Source organism: Lipophrys pholis (assembly GCF_963383615.2).
Source record: "Lipophrys pholis genome assembly, chromosome: 1".
NCBI classification, from domain to species: domain Eukaryota; kingdom Metazoa; phylum Chordata; class Actinopteri; order Blenniiformes; family Blenniidae; genus Lipophrys; species Lipophrys pholis.
Genome location: NC_137635.1, coordinates 8,706,026 through 8,728,721, shown reverse-complemented (window position 1 = coordinate 8,728,721; position 22,696 = coordinate 8,706,026). Strand labels below are relative to the sequence as shown.

The 22,696-nt window shown below is 42.8% G+C and overlaps 1 protein-coding gene across 2 annotated transcripts; it reads left to right on the top strand.

Moving 5' to 3' along the window:
• The first annotated feature begins 621 nt into the window (after positions 1-621).
• bms1 (BMS1 ribosome biogenesis factor) lies at positions 622-22,333 on the top strand. 2 transcript variants are annotated; one of them, XM_080478272.1, is made up of 23 exons: positions 622-732; positions 3,000-3,180; positions 3,270-3,460; positions 3,948-4,027; positions 5,914-6,102; positions 6,187-6,329; positions 7,190-7,311; positions 7,400-7,596; positions 8,214-8,356; positions 9,386-9,840; positions 11,642-11,743; positions 13,053-13,216; positions 14,439-14,520; positions 14,623-14,693; positions 15,544-15,720; positions 15,829-16,017; positions 16,982-17,162; positions 18,022-18,080; positions 18,735-18,857; positions 18,984-19,131; positions 20,975-21,150; positions 21,290-21,451; positions 21,952-22,333. In XM_080478272.1, exons 2-23 carry the CDS (start codon positions 3,008-3,010, stop codon positions 22,177-22,179), a joined length of 3,555 nt encoding a protein of 1,184 aa, XP_080334398.1. In that variant the 5' UTR covers positions 622-732; positions 3,000-3,007; the 3' UTR covers positions 22,180-22,333. The 2 variants fall into 2 exon arrangements, with proteins under 2 accessions (XP_080334398.1, XP_080334399.1); XM_080478273.1 differs by having other exon boundaries at positions 655-732; positions 2,950-3,180; positions 21,952-22,331.
• Positions 22,334-22,696: the final 363 nt, after the last annotated feature.

Here is a 22,696-nt window from a genome sequence, read left to right as displayed (position 1 = left end):
CCTTCAGACCAGCATTTTTTCTGCTGGTGAAAAAAAAAGTAAATCGAGTCGGACTCCTTTTAAGCAGAAAAATAAAGTGAAAAAAAAAAAATCACATTTGCTGTCATGTTTTTAATAGCACTTTTTGTCATGTCCACTCCAATGGATGGTAGATTGTCAGTGGTTCACTTCAATAGTAGGAGCCTTTATGCGAACTACACCAACATTAAAGAATATATAGGCAGTTCATAACCATTCAAAATAATCACATTATCAGAAACACGGATTGATGATGTGAAAGGAATGGACTTCGAAATAGATGGTTATGAATTTAATTGTATGAACAGAAAGAAAACGGGTGGAGGAGGAGTGCCTTTATATGTGGAAGATTATTTGAGAAAATATGACAACTGCTATTGACAACTTAATAGAATGTATAACAATTGAAATCTGTAAAGAAAAAAAGAAAGATGTGTTAATAAGCTGCATATATAGAGCACCGGGCTCCAATATGGAAGCAGTCAAGGACTGGGTGGAGAACATGGTTTCTTCATGGATTTGAGCCGGTGGAGTAATATCTTGTTTGGACGGTGGAGGGCAGCATTATGCAATACGGCGCACAGCCTGCCGGAAAACGAGAAGAAGAAGAAGAAGTTCCGGGCCAGAGACTCTGGACGCTACACGTGAGGGGAAAGGAAAACCGTCTAGATATCAGGCAGACTGGGAAGAGGACGGGACGGGCAGTACTTTCAGGTACAAACTAGATAGTGAATTTGTCGATGCTCTGAGGACGGTGCTCGGTGTTCCGCTCCGCTCGGAGACCTTCACCCCAGCGAGGCACACGTGAATCAGCAGCGTTTGAAAGGACATGCTGGTTTTTAAACGTGTTCCATGCGCCAACGGACGGTTTCTAATGAGCAGGGTCTAAAAGGAATCAATAACATCATGGAAGGATACTAGGGATATTGCCAATAAATTTATCCCGCTTTTTTAATCCACAAACAGCAGCAAGAGAAGGAGCAGTAGTTGAAATATTAGCATCGTTTCATCACTGTAGCGTTCCCCACATTTCCTCGTTGTTTTGATGGTTAGTAGACACGCTATGGGTTAATGTGTACATCTGATGGACCCGTTGCAGAGTGATCCACCTCATGTTTTTGATAATAGCCCTCCCCTTTTCAGCATTTTGATGCACATACCCGAACTTTTTTTGAAGTTGGGTAAAGTTGGCACGATATTCATAGATTCGGACTTCCGGTGTCTTGCCAAAATAGTCGTCACACCGCATAGAAGCGGTATCCCCAGCTTCGAGCGCATTCATCCGGAAGGGTGGAGCTACAATTCCATGCTGGATATCAGCTTAACTTATTCATATTACACATTGTGGATTGTTACGATCATGCGTTGACTGTCACAGATGTTTAGGTCTGTAGCTTAGTACTTGAAGCATTTGGGCAGCAATCAGTACTGGTCAAATATATATATATATATTTTGTTATTACTATACAATCATAACATCACCCTAAAATTATGAAAAAAAAATTGACCTTAAATGGTGAATAATGCATTGTGGATGACTAAATACTACATTGTGACAATATTGAACGAACCAAATAATATGTTACGGAATACACAAACCTATTTAAAAGCACATAACTGAACCAATAAAAAGATGTATGCAATATAAAGGTATATGTATATAATATATACCAAGAGGTATACAAAATCAATACTAAATAGAATTGTGACTTCAGGCGTCACATACAGTCCATTTTCACCTTGAGCGGGCTGGGCTGGTAAAATATTGCCGTAATAACCTTTAAATTTACACTTGAAATATTTTCTTTGCTGTGGGACACAGTGTATGTGATGAACTTGTCTGTGATTTTGCAAAATCACACAATTACTCTGTTTCTCTGGATTTCTTTTCAGCAGCGTGGGCATCCTTTATATTTGGTCTCAATGATCCCACACCATAGCAAACATTTACGTCAATAATGTAAACAACTCAAAGATATAAATGCCTGTCTATCAATGTGGAATTGCCATGGATCACATTGTATATGATGTCATTGGCAGGCACAATCCCTGCCCCAGACAGATCTGATACTCCGGTGGCGAAGCCAACAGCTAAATGACATCGGTGGCTAAATCCTGAAATGTTTTCAGTTGTTGGCCTGACACTTTCACTTGGATTGTTCTGTGATTTACACTGCTGTCTATTTCCATCTTTAATTATTTGCACAAAACAATGTTCGAACAGCACTTGGAGTTGGGGATGTACCGATCCACATTTTTTCACTTCCAATCCAATCCCGATACCTGAATTTGGATGTCTGCCGATACCAATACTATTCCGATACCAGAGCTGTTTGCTTTAATATTATTATTTTTATCATTATTGTTGACTTTATATGAGGCTGTAATAAATTCCTCTCTACAGTAATGTATGAAATGTACTAATGTTTCCATGTATTCTCTCAAAAGACAACTTTAGGTTAGTATCAGATCAGAAAAGGAAGAAGTACAAACTATTTTTGTTCCATTTGGACAATGTGGGGGGTCTGCGTGACGTCGTCATCTCATAATAAACTAGTTTTATCTTTAAAACCTCAGAATCACTTTATTACTCTATGGGGAAATTCTTCAGCAACGCAGCACCAGCAGCAGTGTTTCCACTTGGGAAAGACCACTGTTGTTTGCACGTACAAATTCCAAAGCACAAGGACGTCATCATCATATACTCAGTATTTATTGTGTTTTGGTTGCAATATACCAATAACCACATTGTAGTGAATTTAACTGATATGGTGCAGCCTTCACAGACAGTCAAAGTTTGATGTTTACTACTGTTTTGTCAAATCACAGAAAGGATCCACAACCTTTCTGAGACACGAGGCAAAATGTCTCCCAATTAATTGTTTTAAATGTTTATTCATTGTGAGATTTGTTTGGTTGTTTGGTTTTCAGCCTGTCGTGTGGAGAGAAGCTCAGCTCTAGTTTCTGTTTGTGTATCACAGCAGACAGAATGGACGGGAAGGTGAAGAAACAGAAGCAGCACCAACAGAAGCACAGTGGCCCCAAGGCAGAGAAGAAGAAGCTGAGGAAGCAGGGGGCCCCCACAGAGGAGGATGAACGGAAACGTAACCCCAGGGCCTTTGCGGTTCAGTCTGCTGTGCGCATGGCTAAAACCTTCCACAGGTCTGTGCTTGCAATGCTCACATCCGCTGCTCTGACCAGCACAGCCTTCCACTGACTCTCCATCCATGTTTTTTTTTTTATTTTGACAGGACACAGGATATAAAAACTAAAAAACACCACGCGCCTGTTGTGGACCGCACACCTCTGGAGCCTCCTCCGGTGGTGATCGTAGTCGTCGGGCCCCCCAAAGTGGGAAAAAGTACCTTGATCCGCTGCCTGATCAAAAACTTCACGAGGCAGAAGCTGGGTGACATATGTGGGCCTGTGACAATCGTGTCTGGTGAGTCTGATTGAGGACTTGTGTGGCGATACCATGTTTCCTTCATGTTCTCTGGTCTTTTTCACCAAACAGTACATGCTTGATTTTGGAGTTTCAGGCCATTTTGGTAGCCAGTGACCAACACGTCTGTACATAGAGGAAGACAGTATGTACAAGTATAGCTGAGTCACAAAGTGCTTTCCACAAAACTAAAAGACAAACCCTGAGTAGGACTCATCGTAGTGTAGAATACAGAGGATTACAGATTACAACAGAAAAATAAAATTTTATGTGACTGCACACGAGCAGTGGGCAGGTGACTCGTCATGAAACTCCAAAGCCGCGGTCCCACCGCGCAGGGCAGGCCGGTACGGTAAGGCAAAGCAAAGTGCGCCCAGACACGACTCTGTTGTGCCGTCCCACCACGAACATGAACAGAAGAATGTTGAGGATTGTTTCCCTCACACGACATGTTATTTTCAGCTTTTTGGCTTTTCGTTTTCATCAGGTAAAAAGCGTCGGCTGACATTTATGGAGTGCAACAATGACATAAACATGATGATCGACCTCGCCAAGGTGGCTGACCTGGTAAGAACTGAAAGCTCTCTCATTAAACCCGTCCTCATATTTCACAGTCGGCTTTAAGTTGATTTCAGACCTGCGACTCAACTCAAGAAAACTTTGCCATAGTCACATGCTCACCGTCTTATCATGGATTCAAGAAGCTCAGCCAGGCGGTGAAGCCTTTTGTGTAGGAGCAGGAATAATATGTGTGAAGGAAAACCAAACTAACTAAAAGGAGCCTGTTTACCCAACCATTAAATATCAAATTAGTGAGTGATTAGATGAGTTTAAAAGTTTTTATATTCTGACCCGATGCATCTCAGACGCTTCAGACATGTGAAACAGTCTCTTCTGTCATTTCTGTACGAGTACGTGAGGCTGAAACTTCCCATTATTGAACATCTGCCCCCGCCTTCTAGAACCAGCTGACAGTGAGCGATATCACGATTTTATCACGATTCTTTTTTTACATTGATTTTTGAGATTAATTTACAAGTTTCTGAACAGTGTAACCAAACCATTTCCCAATGTACAACGCAGCCCCAACAGAAACAAAGAAGACAATTTAGGCCAAAGAACCTTTCTGAACATATTCTAATTTATATACTTTGTGCAATTTTGCCAACACGTGCAAATAATGTAAACATACCAAAAAGTAAATAACACTGACAGAGAGCATCCTGCAATATAAAAACTAAACTGCGCCTGGCTTTTGAGGTAGTTTTCCCATGAAACATGAAAAGTAAAATAAAAAGTGCACAACAGATTAAAGCTGCAAGCAGCATTGAACGGGTCCTTGCTCGGTACTCCGACCGAGAATGTCAGTCGGGCAGGTGGGACCGCAGCTTGTGTGTTGTACTGCCGCCGTGTTAACATAGATTAAACAGTCTGCCGAACACTTTGGAGAGCCAGGAAAGGGAGCAGCTTTGCTCCTTTAATGACTTTGTGTAGCTAATGGCGCTTTTCCACTAACCTTACTCGACTGGACTCTACTTGGCTTGCCTTCACTCGACTCAGCTTCGGTTGTTTTCAAAATACAATACAGTACCATGTAGTACGACCACAGCGTGGGCGGAGGCATTGGGGCTTTTCCCCCGTCTTGTACAAGTAATAACAGGGCTCGACTTGTGTCGATAAAGCTAGCACACATAACAACTGTGGCGCTATGTCCGTTGGCTGTAAGTCTTTTGACTGTGATCATGTGGACTCTCATGCAACGTGTGAAGTTTGAGCCAGATCTGAGCACGTACACCCCACGCCCTGTTTCCAGCAGGTGGTGCTAGGGCTGATGGTCGTCATTGTGGCGTAGCTGTGATGAGGGCTGGTCCTTGATGCAATATGTCAACTTTGAGGCCGATCTGACCATGTGCAGGCTATTTACATCGCACTTCCTGCTTGATGGCGTGATTGGCCCTTGCCGCGCCCCCAAATGGTGGTACGAGTAAAAGTAATCATGGTTGTGACCGTTCTCCGATGCAATTTGTCAAGTTTGATGCCGATCAAGCGATGTTAAGGTCTTTTACACGTCACTTCCTGTTTTTACACTAAACTCACTGTTCCGTGGTGAATTTCTGGCCCCAGCTTGATCCACGTTTTTTTGATAGAACTCGCAAACTCCACCCAGAAAGGCCCCAGAAAGACCTCCTTGCTGTGAGGCATGGGCTAAACTTCTGCGCCACCATGTGGCCAACATTTGTATTTCCGTTACTGTCTGTTGCTCCAGAGTCAGCTATACACGAATGACCCAAAAATAAAAAGGAGCCAACAACAAAAGTACCCCAAATGAACATTAAAACAGTCTGAAAAGTATCTCCATATCAGTATAATCCAAAGTAATCCAGTCTGCTTAGCTCAGTAGTTTTATTTGATGTCATAGACGGGTGACTGAAATGTAACGTTTTTGTCTCAAGGTTCTGATGCTGATCGATGCCAGCTTTGGCTTTGAGATGGAGACGTTTGAGTTCCTAAACATCTGCCAGGTGCACGGTTTCCCTCGCATCATGGGTGTGCTCACTCACCTCGACTCCTTCAAAAACAACAAGACACTGAGGAAGACCAAGAAGAACCTCAAGCATCGTTTCTGGACTGAGGTGTACCAGGTGACTACAGCAGGTGTTCTCCTGGCCGCCCCGTGCCTTCACACTGGATCACACTGACCGTGCTGTGCTTTAATCCTGCGCCAGGGGGCCAAGCTGTTCTACCTCTCGGGTGTGGTGTACGGCGAATATCAGACCCAGGAGGTGAAGAACCTGGGCCGCTTCATCTCTGTGATGAAATTTCGTCCTCTGGTGTGGCAGACGTCCCACCCTTACGTGCTGGTGGACCGGTGAGTGTGGGGGGGGGGGGGCATTATTTAATACGCACGCAAGACACAGAATTATGTACAAAACTTCATAATACAGGATTTCTCACAGTCATGAAAAACCTGGAAAAGTAATGGGAATTTAAAATGCAATTTCCAGGCCCTGGAAAAGTGAAGGATTTCTATTTTTTGTTTATAGTTTATGGAAATCCAGATGCCATAATAGATAACTATGGTAGATATAATCATTGTTTTATTTTCAAACATAATGAATGATGCGCATTTTTTGATTTTTGCCTCCGGCGTCATGGAAAATACAGTCTGTGTTCTAAATGGGTCAGAGTTTAATTAATGCACATGTGCAGCGGTTAACATATAATTTAATGCTAAGAAAAAATGACAAAAGTAGTAGTAGTACTTTGTATTTTTATTAATTCTTACATTCACTAGTATCTTCATACCCAATTCCAACAAACACTGTATTTGGCGACCAGCGCCCAAAAAATCACAGCAGCAGATTTTGGTGCATGTGCAGTCGTTGGAATCGGACCCAATTTGGACGTGTACCGTATTTGCTGATGGTGGGAGCAGGTGTCAAATTAACTTCAGGGATGAGTGGCTTTTAATATATCTGTAATGGCTGCCAAAAGACAACGACCCAAGACGGTGCACACCACAATATACCATTTTTATGTGTATCACAAAAATATGCTTACGTTGGGAGTCGTGCTATCTTCATTTTATGAGGTGAAAGGGGTTAGAACTTAAAGGAGCTATCGGTGCAGGCTGTTGATATTCTGCCTATCAAAGACCCTTTGTGTATTTAAGTCTTTGGTTATGATGTTCATGCGGTGAAAGGTGATATTGTGTCCTCTTTTGAGCAGCATGGAGGACCTGACTGACCCCGAGAGGATCCGGACAGATTCCAAGTGTGATCGAACGGTCTCCCTGTATGGCTTCCTGAGAGGGACACTCCTCAAGAACAGGGGGCAGGTTCATATCCCAGGTGCAGAAAACATCTAAAGGTTACTGCTGCAGTTCATCAAGAATGGAATCCGTCGTTACTGTGTGTGTGTGTGTGACCGTCTTTGCAGGTGTGGGAGACTTCCAGGTGAGTGAGGTGAACTTCCTGCCCGACCCGTGTCCACTGCCAGATGGCCAGAAGAAGAGAGCACTGAACGAGAAGGAGCGGCTGCTCTATGCTCCAATGGCAGGGGTCGGGGGGGTTGTGTATGACAAGGACGCAGTTTACATTGATGTCCCCACGAGCCACGTCATCCAGCAGCAACAGGTGCCTGTCTGTGTCGGTCTGTGTCTCTGTCTGTCTGTCTTTCTGCCTGTCTGCGTCAGTCCGTGTCCAGGGTCTGGATGCAACTTTATTCCCGTTGATAAAGTATTTTGTCGGTTATTTGCCGATTGTGATTCTGAGGAGGGAGATTGTCCTCCCCCGAGGAGGACAATTGTTCAGCCAGGGAGCGCAGTGGGTCAGAGTTAGGTGATGCACCTGAACGCTTCACTTGGAGATGTCAGCTCCTACAGTTAAGACCGGACCACATAAAGCAGCAAGTGTTGGCTGCAATAGCGAGATGAGGTCATGAAGACAGAAATATCACCTTGAGGGCAAATTTTTGGAGAAGCAGAGGCTCAAAACCGCGGAACTCCCAAGTGTTGCTGCTTTAAGCTCTGTTAATATGTTAATAGCTGGAAAGAAGTGAAGCAGAGGAGACGATACAGGGAAAGACTCGAGCATGGAGAGAAGAGAGAGAGAAAGGAAAAGAAGACCCCCCCCCCCCCCCCCCCCCCCCAAAAAAAAAAAACAAAACACTGATGTCTCTGTCTGCGTCGCTCTGTTTGTCTGCCTGTCCTGACTAGAAGTGGTGGTTATTTGAAGTGTTCTATGTTGTCCAGGAGGAGACTCGGCCCACCACAGAACTCGTCCAGTCTCTCATTGACACTCACGCCACTCTTGATGCTAAAATGGCCGCCAGTAAGGTTTCTCTGTTCAGCAACTCTGCCGTCCTGGAACCTGCAGACGTGGAGGAGCAGAGAGGGTAAAACACACTCATTATGTTCACGTTTGGTACAAACCGCTTGTTCAGTCTTTTTATCCCGAGTTTCAATTCATGCTCGGTAATAATAATTAATATATTTCTTGTGAATCTATGACATGTGTTACATGTAGTATAGGCATTTGTTAAATTATTGGTGGTTTTGCCTGGTGATTTCCGCTGCTCAGCGTTGCATGCTGTGCCGCGAACATCGTGACGGCGAGGCCATTAAAGTGATCTTTGGTCAGCTCGCCTCATTGGCTGTGACATTTTAAACTTGGCATTGAGCAAGTGTTTCACTTCTTTGTGGTGAGTGCACTTTTTGAAACAAGTCATAGGGTTTTCAAATGAAATGATAAAACCTCCGAGCTTCTTTTTATCCTCGTTCGTAGAAATGCCATTTTGCCTGTTTTAATGAATGTTACAATTTTCTTTGTGAATTTCATAGCACACCTGACAAACTTTAGAAGTTAAACTTTGATGTGTTCAACAGATCAACAGTACAGTGGAAAAATTTACCATCCAGGACAAATCGTCCATTAAAAAAAACAAACAAAAAAAAAAACTGCTTACAGATTCATATTCTTTCTGTTGTTTTTACTAAAGTCTCTTAAACATCTTTAGTCCTGCACAAAAATTCCAAATACTATTAGAAGGGACTAAACCATTTTAACACCACATGATCTCCTTGGTGTCATTGTTAATTATAGACAAACACCAAAACATTTTTTTCCATAAAATACAAGTTGGTTTGCTGAAATATTGATTTGATATTTGATTAAATAAATAGTAATCATTATTTTTATTTTATTTATTTATTTATTTATTTATTTTTGTTTGTTTGTTTGTTTGTTTGAATCTTTCTGATAAATTTCAGTCCTGATAAACTATGAAATATTGAATAATAAGGATCATTCATTTGATGTTTGAAAGGTTGTTTTCTCTTAGTTGTTTGTAAAGAGTGAAAACTGTTGAACAGTTTGGATTTTATTGTCCTGAAACCCTGCAGCACCTCCTTGTGTTGTGTTTTAGAGAGCCTGTCTGGGACCCCAGCACCCAAAGAGAGAGGAGGAGGGTGGTTTTCACTGAGGAGGAGGAGGAGGAGGAGAGTGGCTCGAGTGATGAAGAGGACGATGGCAGTGAAGACAGTGACCAAGCGGAGGAGGAAGAGGAGGATAACTTGTTTGCATCTCACAACGAATCCATAAGTGACTGTGAGAAGAAGGCAGCAGCGCCTCCAGCCAAGAAACAAAAAGTGGAGCAGACGGAGGTGCCGGCCTTCGCAGACAGCGAAGATGAGTTGGAGATGAGTGAAGAAGAGGAGGAGGAGGCGGCTGGGAGAGCAGGGGAGGACTCTGGAAACTGCTCTCCGGAGTACAGTGAGGATGAAGATTCAGATGATGAGTCTATGGAAGAAGAGGAGGGTGGTGAAGATGACGACCCAGTAAAGAAGCAAGTTGGGAGTGAGAGTGAGGAGGAACAGCAGGGTATGTCTACAGCTAACTACATTTTATTTTTTAAACCTTTCCTTGTCCAACACCCGTTTTATTCGCCTGTCAGAGGATCTTTGGTACGGGAGTATAACTTTGTTAATGTACTTTACATGTTGCCAAATAGCAGTGCTCTTTCTCTTACCGGGTCTACTTTCTATCAGACACCCATGTGTTTCTTTATTTCCTGATCGCATGCTTCAGCAGTGCAGCAGTTTATTCATTTTGTGTGTTTCATCTGCCCTGATTTCACACTATGAAATAATTATCAGACTCGGTATTAAAAAGTTTTCTTAGTTAATTGCACAATCTGGGGGAAATGATTAGAATTAATGGCACTTCACTTCTAATATTTAAGTTATTCTTTTGAATTTCTATCGCATTTGAGTGAGACTTCACAGTCATGAGAATTAGGGATGCACTGATACCAAGTTTTATAAGTTTTGAAAGTCGAACTAAAATGGTAAAAATATAAGTAATAAATGTGGCCCTATGTCAGGAGAAATGTCCTAGTAAAAAAAACCTCAGGGAGACAGAATACACAGGAATCAGACAGAGCGATTTGAAAAAGTTTAAGACAATTTTATTACATTATTCTTGCAAGAAAAGACAAAGTCTCAGAACAACCTCGCCTTCTTAAGGGCTGAAATTGTTTTGAGAAAGATCCGCCTGCTTCCGGCACTGAAGGAAACCAAAAGTAGCGCAGAGGTTCCCAAATTGCTGACACAGGTCGTCCATGAACACAGACTGCATCGTTCTCTACCACTCTGCTACATCTTTTTCAGTTTCAGGGTCTTTTCCAACAAAGCCAAGTGGTGAGCAATTAGTGAGTTCATGCTCTGATCCAAATGTTGTGAGTCTTTATGTTCAGTAATCTGCGAGAAGGTTGAATATTTAAAATATGCTACAACAATTTGTCCGACCGCTCCAGCATCACCAAATTTAAACTCGATATGTAAATGATAAGCAAAGGCTATGCGTCCCTGCCCAACTCCGCACGGCCTCTGCCGCCAACGTACCTTTATCAACACGTCAAAGAGAATGCGAGGGAAGGTTCGTAGGCCACGAGGGCTGGAGCGTGTGGTGGCACACGCAAGCTCCATCCCGCATCCGTCATGATTTAATCATTTGTAGCATGTCGCATCGCTGGGGTGTGAGCCCCATAACGTTTTAGTATGCAGCGTGGCTTGGATCCTCCCTGATCCTGAGCAACATCCGGCAAACTCTGCTGATCTAAATGTCACTGCTTATTAACGATAATACTATACATGCGGGCGATCAGAGCAGGTCAAGCTTAGGTACAAAGAGCTGTACATGTATAGAGTTAATGGGAAATAAATGCTACAGGTGCTGAGCCCAAAACAGAGTCCCTGCTTCCTGATTGTTGTGAAGCGAGGGAGGACAGCTTCGGCCCGGCAGCAGAAGTAAGTTTCCCCTGTGTCTCCTGACCAAAGTCTGGAGACTGGAACAGGAGAGACTAACTTCTGTGATTGAACCATAAAAACTGTCCACCCAGTAACAAACTACCAACCTGATATGAAATGGGCTCTGCAGAGTCTGGAGGACTTAGTTGTCTCCCAGCCTTCCCTCCTCACAGCTGCAATCAACCTCTCCTTTCTCTCAGGGTCAGCAGGTAAACAATAACATCAGAGATATGGACAGGTTTCCTGCCTGTTAGTGTCGCCTGCAGCTACACGAAAGATGGCAAAGCCTCAATACTGATATCTGTTCAACTGCAATGATGATAACGTGTGCCTGCTACTCATCTGGTCCAATCCAAACCTGTTTGTGTCTCTAGGAGCTCTCAAATGGAAAGAGGATCTGCATCTGAAGGCATCGCAATCGTTTCTACGGCAACAAGAAGCGACACCGAATCTGAGAAAGCTCATATATGGTTCAGGTATCCGTCACTCTACGCTCAACTTTCATCTTTATGTAGTGCTGTCAATCGATAAACAAACGTAGCTAATTAATTGCACGATTTTCTGCAATAAATCACGATTAATCACATTTTTTTCTACCTTAGACTGAAGCTTGTAATGTATATTTATTCATGGCAAACCATGGGATCTATGCAGACTCGACACACAAAGTATATTTGATAACTTCCTTTTAGCAAATCATCAGCAGAGATTCTTTGGTGTTTATAGATTTGGCGTTGAGCAGTTATGTAAGTGTTGGATCTAAGTGAAATGGCGAGTGGCTCAATTGCAATCGCAAAAAGAAGTGGGCTTAGATTACAGCCCTGACGAGTAGAGCGGGACAAAGGAAAGTATTTAGAGTAAGTGCTATTAATTAGCAGTAGGGGAGGAGTTGAGCAGTTTCATCCATCTGATAAAAGATTCACCAAAGCCGAACCTCTCTAAGGTGTGGAAAAGATCGCCCCACTCTACCCGATCAAAGGCTTTGTCTGCATCCAGTGAAATCACAGCTTCTGACTCTAAAGGATGTGGAGGGATTGTACATGATCATAAGGAGGCGCCTAATGTTAGAAAATGAATGTCTATTCTGTATAAAAACCTGTCTGGTCGGGGGAAATCGTTTAAACTGTTCATTAATTACTTTGCGGTCTGTGGTTATGCCTGGTGGGGTTTGAATGTGTGGAATTTGATGTGATGCTGACTCCTGTTTCAATTGGAGGGATTAGGAGATTACTTCCTTTATCTCCCTGTTCATAATCTGTAGATCTGTAGATCCTCAGCTTGGGTGGAAGAAAGAACATCAAATTCTGCTTGTAGCAGAAGTTGTTCTTTATGCAAGTCTGGTGTTGGAGTAGAGGAATAGATCTCATCAATCTGTGCAATCCGTTTAGATATATCTGTCAATCTTTTACTTTTAGCATCGTGAGCACAGTAAGAAATAATTTCTCCCCGTAGATATGCTTTCAATGACTCCCATCACAAGCCACAAAATCTTCGTTTGATAGCAAACAAGTATTTAGTCTCCAGGGCGGTCAGATATAATCACATCCTGTCATTTGCATCTCCATCGAAACAGGAGCATGACCTGATATAACAATAGGTTCATATGAACAGGACAGGACTTTTGGGATGAGTTGCTTATCAATAAATAATCTGTGTGTGTATAGGTGTGGTGAACCTGAGAGAAAAACACTTTATTAATATAAATTCCAAAATATTTTCACTGAAGAATTGCTGTTAGACAGACAAGAGTTTATTCAGGTGTTTCTGGATCCCTTTAATTTACAGGAAAGGCGATGGCTGTTCCAGCAGAGGAAGTGGAGGAGGAGGAGGAGGAGCTTGGAGGGCTTTTCCTTGTCAGCCGCCCTCAGAAGAACAAAAGGTTTCAAGCCAACGCTGTGGACTGCTCCCGCTTCCAGCCGGATTCCTCCCACAACTGGGATCTCCAGGAGGTACAGTATTATTATTAAAGCCATTACTTAATTTGTACTAAGCATGCTTCTCTTACCAGTTCACAATAAAAACCAGGGGGTGGGGGACCAGAATATAAAATAATTAGTGGCTGCTCATACGAGATGCACATGTAACCTCAAGCTCTGTCTCAAAATTATAAATAAAGTAAAACCTCTGATGTAGGGACGCCCTAGAATTCTGGTGCAAAACACAATGAAATGTCAAAAAAAACAAACACAAAAAAAAACTTGTATAAATTAAAACAAAACTGGTTGATCACACCTGAGTTCAATTTCTGTAGCCACACCCCGGCCTGATTACTGCTCCCCTGTTCTCAATCTAGAAATCACTTCAATAGGACCGATACCACTTTTTTCCAAAACATTTTTATTTTTTTGTAAAATTGTCTTATGTAACAAAAACAAACATTGATCACAAAAAACAAAAGCACCCTCTAAGTCACAACTTGAATCACAAGAGAAGCACTTCAATGCAGCATTAAATTGTGAATAAACAAAAGAAGGCAAGACGCACGGGGATGCGACCCCATTTGCGTCACAGCAAGAAGGTCCTGGTTCAAATACTGGCCGGGGCCTTTCTCTGTTGCGTTTGCATGTTGTGGTGTGCGGAGTACACGCTTTCTTCCCACAGTCCAAAAAACCTGTACGGTTGGTCCCTGAGCAGAGCCTCAGCCCCATCACCTCCCACCAAGACCACGTGTGGTGTGGCTGTCAACCGATGAGTCAGTTCTGTAAAACGAAATTTCCCCAAGAGGATGATTAAAGTATGATTCTTATCATTCTAATATTTAATTGTAAGCCTTTTTGTTGAAAGAGGCCTCTGAACATTTTTAAATATTTTGTTTTGTTTCTACATTTTATTCTATTTATAAAGAGCGTGCAAATTCTTTTCCAGCATTTGCACAATTATAAATCCATTCCTAGTTCACTGACTTTATCGAGCACTCTTAGAATACCAATAATTGATTTTTGTTTAGACTTTCATTTTAAATTTTGTCAGTCTTGTGTGGAGCACTTTTTTTTTTAAAGCCGACTAAAATGAGACATTTACCAGAACAAAATGCGCACACTGTTAGGTCAGTGCAACGTCTCCTCTGGTGGGGTCAGTAAATACTCAAGTCGAGCCGGAGAACGGTCTGATGTTCCTGAGCAGCTTCGCTGCAAGGCAAATGATTTGAGCAAAAAGAATATTGTTTTCCAGATGTTGCATTCCATCAGGGACTGTTTTGTGACGGGGAAGTGGGAGGTCGACCAGGACGCAGCCACTCAGCTGAAGCAGGACGGTGAGCATCTTTAATGTCCGATTCTGGCTACTCACTTGCCTGGACTAGTGTTTTTAAGCTTTGCTTGTCTCTGACAATGTCTGGTTTGTTGTTCTGATCCAGAGGAGTTGTATGGTGACTTTGAAGATTTAGAAACCGGAGAAATCCACAAAGGAGAGCAGGACCAGTCTGAGGTAAGACACCAGCATCATCCTGTCTGCAGGAAAAACTGCTGCTGGAACTCTGCGGATTACCTATACATCGTTGAGGGAAATGTTGTAAAGTGACAGTTTGAGGCGAAGCTTTTGGGTCTTCGAGCAAGAAATGGGACTGCAAAGTTGACAGCTTGTTATAGCAGCTCCTGCTCACTATTGAGCTTTTTACCTTTTTCTGCTCATTTTCTTGCTCTTGTTTTTCCACATGCTATGGAGACTAGGGTTGCATTTTGTGATGAAACGTTGTTTTCCAGAGCAATGGAAAACAACGGTTTTGGTTAATCCCATACGTATGTTTTGGGTCCAAAATGTAGAAAAACGTGTTCATTTCCATGGAGAGGTTTTTCTTGGGATGGCCACTTCAGCCTGTTCGATTGGCTCACTGTACATTCACTCCCTTGTGATTAGCCAGTGGTGTTATTGGGCAGGTTTTGGTACCATGACTAAATTTATTGGCTTCAACGGTTCGATAGTGGTGTCAATCACCGGGACCAGCCAATCTGCTGCCAAGGGATCACCCTGTGGCATTACCAAGCGCTTTATGCACACAGATCAGACAGAATCGACGTGCCCCTCTACAGGGTTCCCTCATTGACATCTGGTCTGAAGACTATATATCGCAGTTGCTTGTGGCTAACCATTAGCGAACAGCTGTATCTAACCCTCTAATCTCCAGGCGGTTAGAGCCGCTCTGAAAATGCAGTGTTAAAGCAAACCCAACCAAAGGAAGGTGACACAACTTAGTAGGGAAAGATGTTTTGTTTTTTGTTTTTCTTAACCTATTTTTATTTCCCCAGCTGAACAGTCTCTTCTGTTTTGTAACCCACAGCATAGTGAAGATGATGAAGCAGCAGACAGCCAGGTGAAGGTGGACGCAGAGGAGGTCCAGAAAAACAAGCGATTGGAAAAGAAACACAGGCTGAAGGAGCGTTTTGACACAGCGTACGATGACGGTGAAGCCACTTACTTTGATGACCTGAAGGAGGAGATGCACAAGCAGGCTGAGGTTAGGCTTCTTCCAAATTCCCTACTTCTCCCGACTTCTCCCAACTTTTCCTTAAGTTCCATCCATCATGTGGGCAGATAAGAACTCTCCTGATGTTCTCTTCCTCAGCTGAACAGAGCAGAGTTTGAGGACGTGGATGATGAGACCAGAGTTCAGTATGAAGGGTTCAGGCCGGGAATGTATGTCCGCTTAGAAATACCCTCTTTACCCTGCGAGTTTGTCACCAACTTTGATCCCCATTACCCTGTCATCCTGGGAGGTCTGGGCTCCAGTGAAGGCAACGTGGGATATCTCCAGGTACCTACACCAACGCCAGCATAAAATACAGATCATTAAAAATACAGATCATTAATGTAGGCCAGAGTGTGGTGGGTTATGGAATTCCTAAACCTATTGTAATTTATTCATTTTAATTTCAGTAAGACCATGAAAAAAGAATTAATTTGAGGGTAAAACTAACAATTATATTGGTTGAAATTCATCTTTAAAACAGAAATGATAAATCTTAGTGCAAAATACAATTGTTCAGAATATGAATCACCACTTTTTTTCTAAATGAAGAGCATCTAACTTGCTCAAGAACAGTTCTGCACAGTATTGGCACACATTATGAAGAATGAATTGAAGATGTGAGGTGTGGGGAAGTGGTGAGAGTCTTGAGTTTTTCTACAGTGCAGAAAAAGACTGGGCACAAAGTCAAACATGTCCAAGGTAATAAAATGTTAAACAGGTAGAATTTACTAAACCTGCACCAGAAAAGTTGGCACATTTGTGTAAACTAAACCTAAAGCAACAAGTTACATAAATAATTTTCACTTTGTTTGAACTTGTTTGTTTGCAGCAGTGTTCAGTGTTCTGCCTGTGTGAAAGCATGACTATTAAAAATACAGTCCCCAACATAATGACATAGGCAAATCGGACAAACGGGACACAATTGTAAAATACTGTACGTACACACGATCAAACAAGAAGTTCATGCATCAGTCTGCAATGTCAAATGTATTGAATTTGAGTTGAAATAAATCACACTATTCTTTCAAAAGAAATGCCAACATTGCAGAATTCAGGATTTATTCCCTATTGGCAATGAGATTAAGGAATGGGTTTCATAGATGTCTATAGAGCCACACAAAGAGGATGAAAACAAGTTTTGCACATTACATATAAAATGCTGTGTAATGATTTTTATGCTGTTTGATGTATCTAAGACTGTGAACCCCACCAGACCCAATCCTCCTGTTTGTGTGTGTGCATGTGTCAGATGCGCCTGAAGAAGCACCGCTGGTATAACCGTATCTTGAAGACGCGGGACCCGCTCATCCTGTCCCTGGGCTGGCGGCGCTTCCAGACCGTCCCCCTGTACCACATGGAGGACCACAATGGACGCCACCGCCTGCTCAAATACACACCACAGCATATCCACTGTGGTGCCTCCATCTGGGGTCAGGCTCAAAACAAGTCCTGTTGTTCGTTTAGTTTACAACCGTTTTATTTAGATCAACTTCCACATTTATTACTTTTGAAATAATATAATTTTCAGCTTAAATTTTGTCTGGAAAATTTAATTTCAGCGGTTGAAATTTATTTCTACTTTGGTAGATCCTTCAGGGTTCTCACCAGGATTTTTGGCAGTGTAGGGGTGGGACCACTGTAAGTTACCCTAAAGGTCTTAGGCATTAAGAAAGCCTATCTGGCAACCTTGAGGACTATAACAAGTGGCAGATATTTCACCTACTGCACGGAGTTGATGTTGGTGGATTATGAAAAACAGCTTATTTCTTGCTTCATGTTTCAGTAATAAAAGAGAAAGTTTGTGTCCGAGCCACAATGTTGGTTTGGTTTGAACGGTTTCAACTGCAGGTTTTACTGGCAGGACCTGAGTGATACGTTCAGGTACATCACGTAACTCCGACCCCTGCCACATCAAAATGAGTTTCGGGGTTCACGCAGGAGCATGGCTACATGCTAAACATTAAAATATGACTGATAGTCACTAGAAAGCTGGAATGTGTTTGTGCGGCACACGTAAATAGATGCCTCGCACTGTCCTGTTCGAACGCCTTCCTTTTAATTAGGGAACAGCAATCAGGTTTTAGTCTGTAGTGTCTTCTTCTTCTGTTCCATGGACCCCAGGGGCATAAAGCTGTGTTTCAGTAAAACTTTAAAGTTCATACTAGATTCCGTTTAATTTCCTGAACTTCATTGTCAGGTCTTGTATTTAATATCTGGTGGTACAATTGGTACATGGTGTATGAGGGGAAATAGAAAGTGTGTGTTTCATATTAATGTTTCTGGCTGCAGGTCCCATCACCCCTCAGGGCTCAGGTTTCCTGGCTGTGCAGTCGGTGGCAGGAATAAAGGTCAGTGTCCTTCATAAATTTAAGACATCAAGTTTTTGAACAATATTTCATCACTCAGATTTCTTCATTATCAGCCTCTCAATTGTTATAATATACATTGATATGATACGTTAAATGATCTAATAGTGTTACTATACTACAATCTCAGATAGGTTCTATTTAATTGTTGACATTCTCATCACATTACCATTATTTCATACAGTCTATAAGTATTGTATTTTATCCTTTTGTCCTCTGTAGTGCTTTCATATTGTTTAGTTTGAAATGCAATAAGTTTTATGTTCACATTGTTCTATAGTTGACTCAGCTTTGCTCCAAATCTTTGTATTTTTATTCCAATAATCTGGTCCAGCCCAAGTATTTTGGCTGTTTTAGTGTCGTTCAGCTTGAGATTGGCCAGGAAAACATGTCCGTTGTCCTCGTCAGGCAGGTTGTCCTCAGTAAGGTGTGTCAACAGTTAAACATGTGTCCGTGCAGCAGCCTTCCTCACCTTGATCCCCCTCAGTTGGTTCCTCACCTGGACAGTTGAGACACAACGTATTCTGAAGGAGCAATGTTGTCTTCAGTAATTTATCTCAGCCGGTTTTGTCTGAAACGCCTCCGTACCAACTGGAGGTGAGGTGGGTCACTGCTGAATGTGTGTTTTCTCTGCAGGCTAATTTCCGTATTGCAGCCACAGGCGTGGTCCTGGATCTGGATAAATCAGTGACAGTAGTGAAGAAGCTCAAACTGATTGGTTACCCATATAAGATCTTCAAGAACACCTGCTTCATTAAGGTGGGGAAGACACAAATGTATTTATTTTTTTCAGACGTTTGTCCACATCAGGAGAAAAGAAAATTCAGAGTTGTTCATCTACTGTTGCACTCGAGTGTGGAAATCCTCTGACGTCTCTATCCACAGGGCATGTTCAACACACTGCTGGAGGTGGCCAAATTTGAAGGCGCTTCGATTCGAACAGTATCGGGGGTCAGAGGCCAGATTAAGAAGGCACTGTCAACACCATCTGGAGCTTACCGAGCCACCTTTGAGGACCGGCTCCTCATGAGCGGTGAGTCTCACTTTTGACACGTTATCTGGCTCGTGTTACTGTTGAAATACTCGTGAAGCACAAGGCTGTGTTTCACATAAAACAATTAAAACATTGATTAGACATGTCATGTTTACCCTATTGAAAGCACTAGCCTTCAGAGATTACCAGTGTTGTGCCAGTTACGTGAGTGTGATTACTGTTGCTAATCGTCAGTCTAAAAGGGACATTTTGCCTTCGATATATTATGATTGATGTAAACTATGAACAGGAGTGGCCCCAGGACTGACCCTAGTGGTACACCTTTACTTATACTGACGAAACTGGAAGTGTGACCATCTACCTGCACACACAGTTCTGTCCCTCAAGTAATTTCTAAACCCTCCAACATCATGATCTGACAGCTCAGCATTATATAATCTGTGTGCAAGGATAGAGTGGTCAACAGTGTCAAATGCTTTAGATAGATCAGTAAAAAGGGCTGCACAGTGCTTTTTGCTATCAATACCATCAGTAAAATGATTTACAACATTAAGTGCAGCTGTAACTGCTTGTGCCTTTTTTGGAAACCAGATTGAAAATTTGATTAAACACTTAACTGTTGTTGTTTAAAAAATCCTTCCGCTGATCACTAATCGGAGTCTTTAAGGCCACATCCACACGAGCCTAAACAAAGTTTATTCTCCCCTAGGTTCTCAAAAAATGTTCCGTCCACACGTCACTGTGAACTCGGCTCAACACAAAGCTTCAGGACATGTAGTACATATGCCAGGCCTTTAGGGGTGCTGTGACTCACCAAAAACGCAGAAGACGACACGGAGCACATAGAGTTATATAGAAGTTTATGAGCAGGAGTCTACTTCTAAATTTCTGAGTTCTACAGGTCTATGGGCCGCTTGTCCTCCTGCTAGCGTCAGTAGCGTCTGCAGCTCTATGGAGCTTGTAGTTTGGATTGTTGTGGTTATTAGGCGACGTTGCGGACCACAGTGGGGGGTGATAACAAGGTGTGAACGGCACACGCCGGGGTTTTAGAATTTTCCCACTCTGGGAGCCGTGTTTAAAAAAAAAAAAAAAAGGTTTTCTAAAACGCCGCCTCGTGTGGATGATCGGCCAAAAACAGCTCGTTTACATGAACCGACGTCCTCGTGTGGACGGCCACTGAAACTTAAGCCGGAACAGACAGTTTGGAGATGGGCCTGTAAATATTTAAAACTGTGGGGTCGCCCCCTTTGAGCAAAGGAGTGACATGAGCTGATTTCAAGGTAAGAGGAATGGCGTTTGTGACCAAGGACAAGTTAGAAATGTGAGTCAAGGGAGGAGCAATAAAATCAGATGCAAATTTAAAAAGTAAGGCTCGAGTTTATCAGGGCCAAGCATCTGCTTTTGACTCTATACCTCCTAAACGGAGCTTGTTTGTTGACATTGCTGCTAAAACAAAAATTAAAAGTTAAATTGGACAGGGCACAATTACTGGTTGAGGGTGTTTGGGTTAGCATTGAGATGCAGAGTTTTCAGACTTTAAAATCCAAGGCTGAAAGCGCAGACTAACTCCGAACCTTTTCTTGGTGTAGATGGCGACACCTCCACCTCCAAAATACAGTTCAAACACCGTTTAAAACCACTTCAAATGGTGGCCATTTTGTTTTTGTGGATAACGTGGTTAACATACTTTTCTGCGAGAAAAGGCTCTGAACCACTTGGGTGCCAAGTGAAAGATTGTTTCAGCAATCAGCTCCACTATGAACCAGAGTGACTCGTTACAACACCTAGTGGTACAAAGTGGTGTTGCGGGAACATAATGGGACGCACAAGTCAAAATGGTTTATCTGATTGAGATTTGTGTGTGTGGTTTTGTGCTGTGCAGATATTGTGTTCCTGCGCTCCTGGTATCCAGTGTCTGTTCCTCAGCTGTACAACCCTGTCACCTCTCTGCTGCTGCCCTTGGGGCAGAAGGACACCTGGTCGGGCATGAGGACTCTGGGGCAGCTCAAACACGATCTGGGCCTCCGCAACAAACCCAACACGGACTCTCTGTATAAGGTAAAGTGATAAGTTAGGGAAATGTAGTAAGTTTCATGTTCTTGGAGTCGATGTCTTGTATTTCTCCTCATTAGTGTCTGTGTTTGTGCACGGACAATTTCTGACTTTACGTTTGAATATTCGTCAATTTTTCTTGTAGCCGGTAATACGAGCTCCAAGACGCTTCAATCCTCTCCACATCCCCAAGGAGCTCCAGAAGGCTCTGCCCTTTAAGAGTAAACACAAACAGCAGCAATCTAAAGGCAAGACGCCCAGAGACCTGCAGAGACCCACCGTGATCCGAGAACCCCACGAGAGGAAGGTGAGTGAGGGCCGATCAACCAAAGCATGTGAAACCTCACAGCACTTAAATCCTGAGCATCAGACAACTCCTTGATATTCATTCATTAGTGGTGACAAAACACACGTGAAACTTTTCGAAGCTTAAACGCGGTGCTTGTTTTAAAGGACGTGTTCAACAAAAGGCATTCAGTATTGCAGTGTAACTGTTTGAGAGCAAGTGACCAGTCAACAATCCTGCAGCATGTAACCTTTAGACTTAAGTGTTGTCATGTTTTAGTTTGGTCTGACTGGGTGTGCGGGACCAGGGCTTAAACCCGGCTGTGAATGAAGGAGCATCTAGTGACATTGAGGGGAAAAAACTGCACCGGATGTTTTTACAAATGGTGGAGAAGAAAAGCTGAAACATCAGCAGGGAACTTGGTCAGATAATTAAACTGTTATCAGAGGGAAAATAAGCTGAATTACTTAAAGGAAGACAGAAAAAAAATGATTTGCTTTAACTGGCCCTGTCTTGACCAGGTGGCGGCGCTGTTGCACGCTCTGGGCACAGTTCACTACCACAAGACCAAGAAGGCCGTCACAAAGCAACGCGCCAAACACAAGGAGTTCCTCCAGCAGAAGGATGCTCAGGAGGAGGCCAAGCTGAGGAGACAGAAGGTGGCACGCAAAAAACTGTACCGAGTCATGGGCCAAACTGACCAGAAGAAGCACAGGTCCAGTCTCAAGGGGGCACCACAGGAGGACTGATCCCCCACTCATGGGGACTCTGCAGTCTGTCTTATATTTTATTTTTTATTTTGTGTGTGTGTGTGTGATGGGGGGGGGGGTGATAATGTCAGACTGTAACAGTGAAAAGGTGTGACGTTTAAATCTTGTAATAAACAAAATTACTTTAACTCAGTTTGATGATTGAGTTTCTTTTAAAAAATGACGATCAATTTCACAGATGATCATTTCTTCTTTAATTACAGTGAGAAATCATGACCCTTTTCCGGGGACCAGGGGAGAATGTGCTGTGTTGGAGAGATGTCGGTGTAAATGTCTGATTTCAGTGTATTATGATGGCAAAGCCCATGCTTGTACATCAGCTCTAGCCAGGTCCGGCACCTAAATTGATAATAAATGATTTGACAAATATAACCATCGGAAAGCCTTGGTTTGGAACCAGTGGAGACTCCGCCGTGAATGCAGGGGTTCACATCAGATGCACGAATCCAGCCGCTCATTGGTCGAGGCGACTCGAATGCCGCAGAACTGCACGTTC

Excerpts from the sequence above, each read along its gene's own strand:
- bms1 (XM_080478272.1), top strand. The coding sequence starts at position 3,008 with ATGGACGGGAAGGTGAAGAAACAGAAGCAGCACCAACAGAAGCACAGT. Across the intron at positions 6,330-7,189 it reads CCTTACGTGCTGGTGGACCG|CATGGAGGACCTGACTGACC; the intron begins GTGAGTGTGGGG and ends TCTTTTGAGCAG. Across the intron at positions 7,312-7,399 it reads GGGGCAGGTTCATATCCCAG|GTGTGGGAGACTTCCAGGTG; the intron begins GTGCAGAAAACA and ends CCGTCTTTGCAG.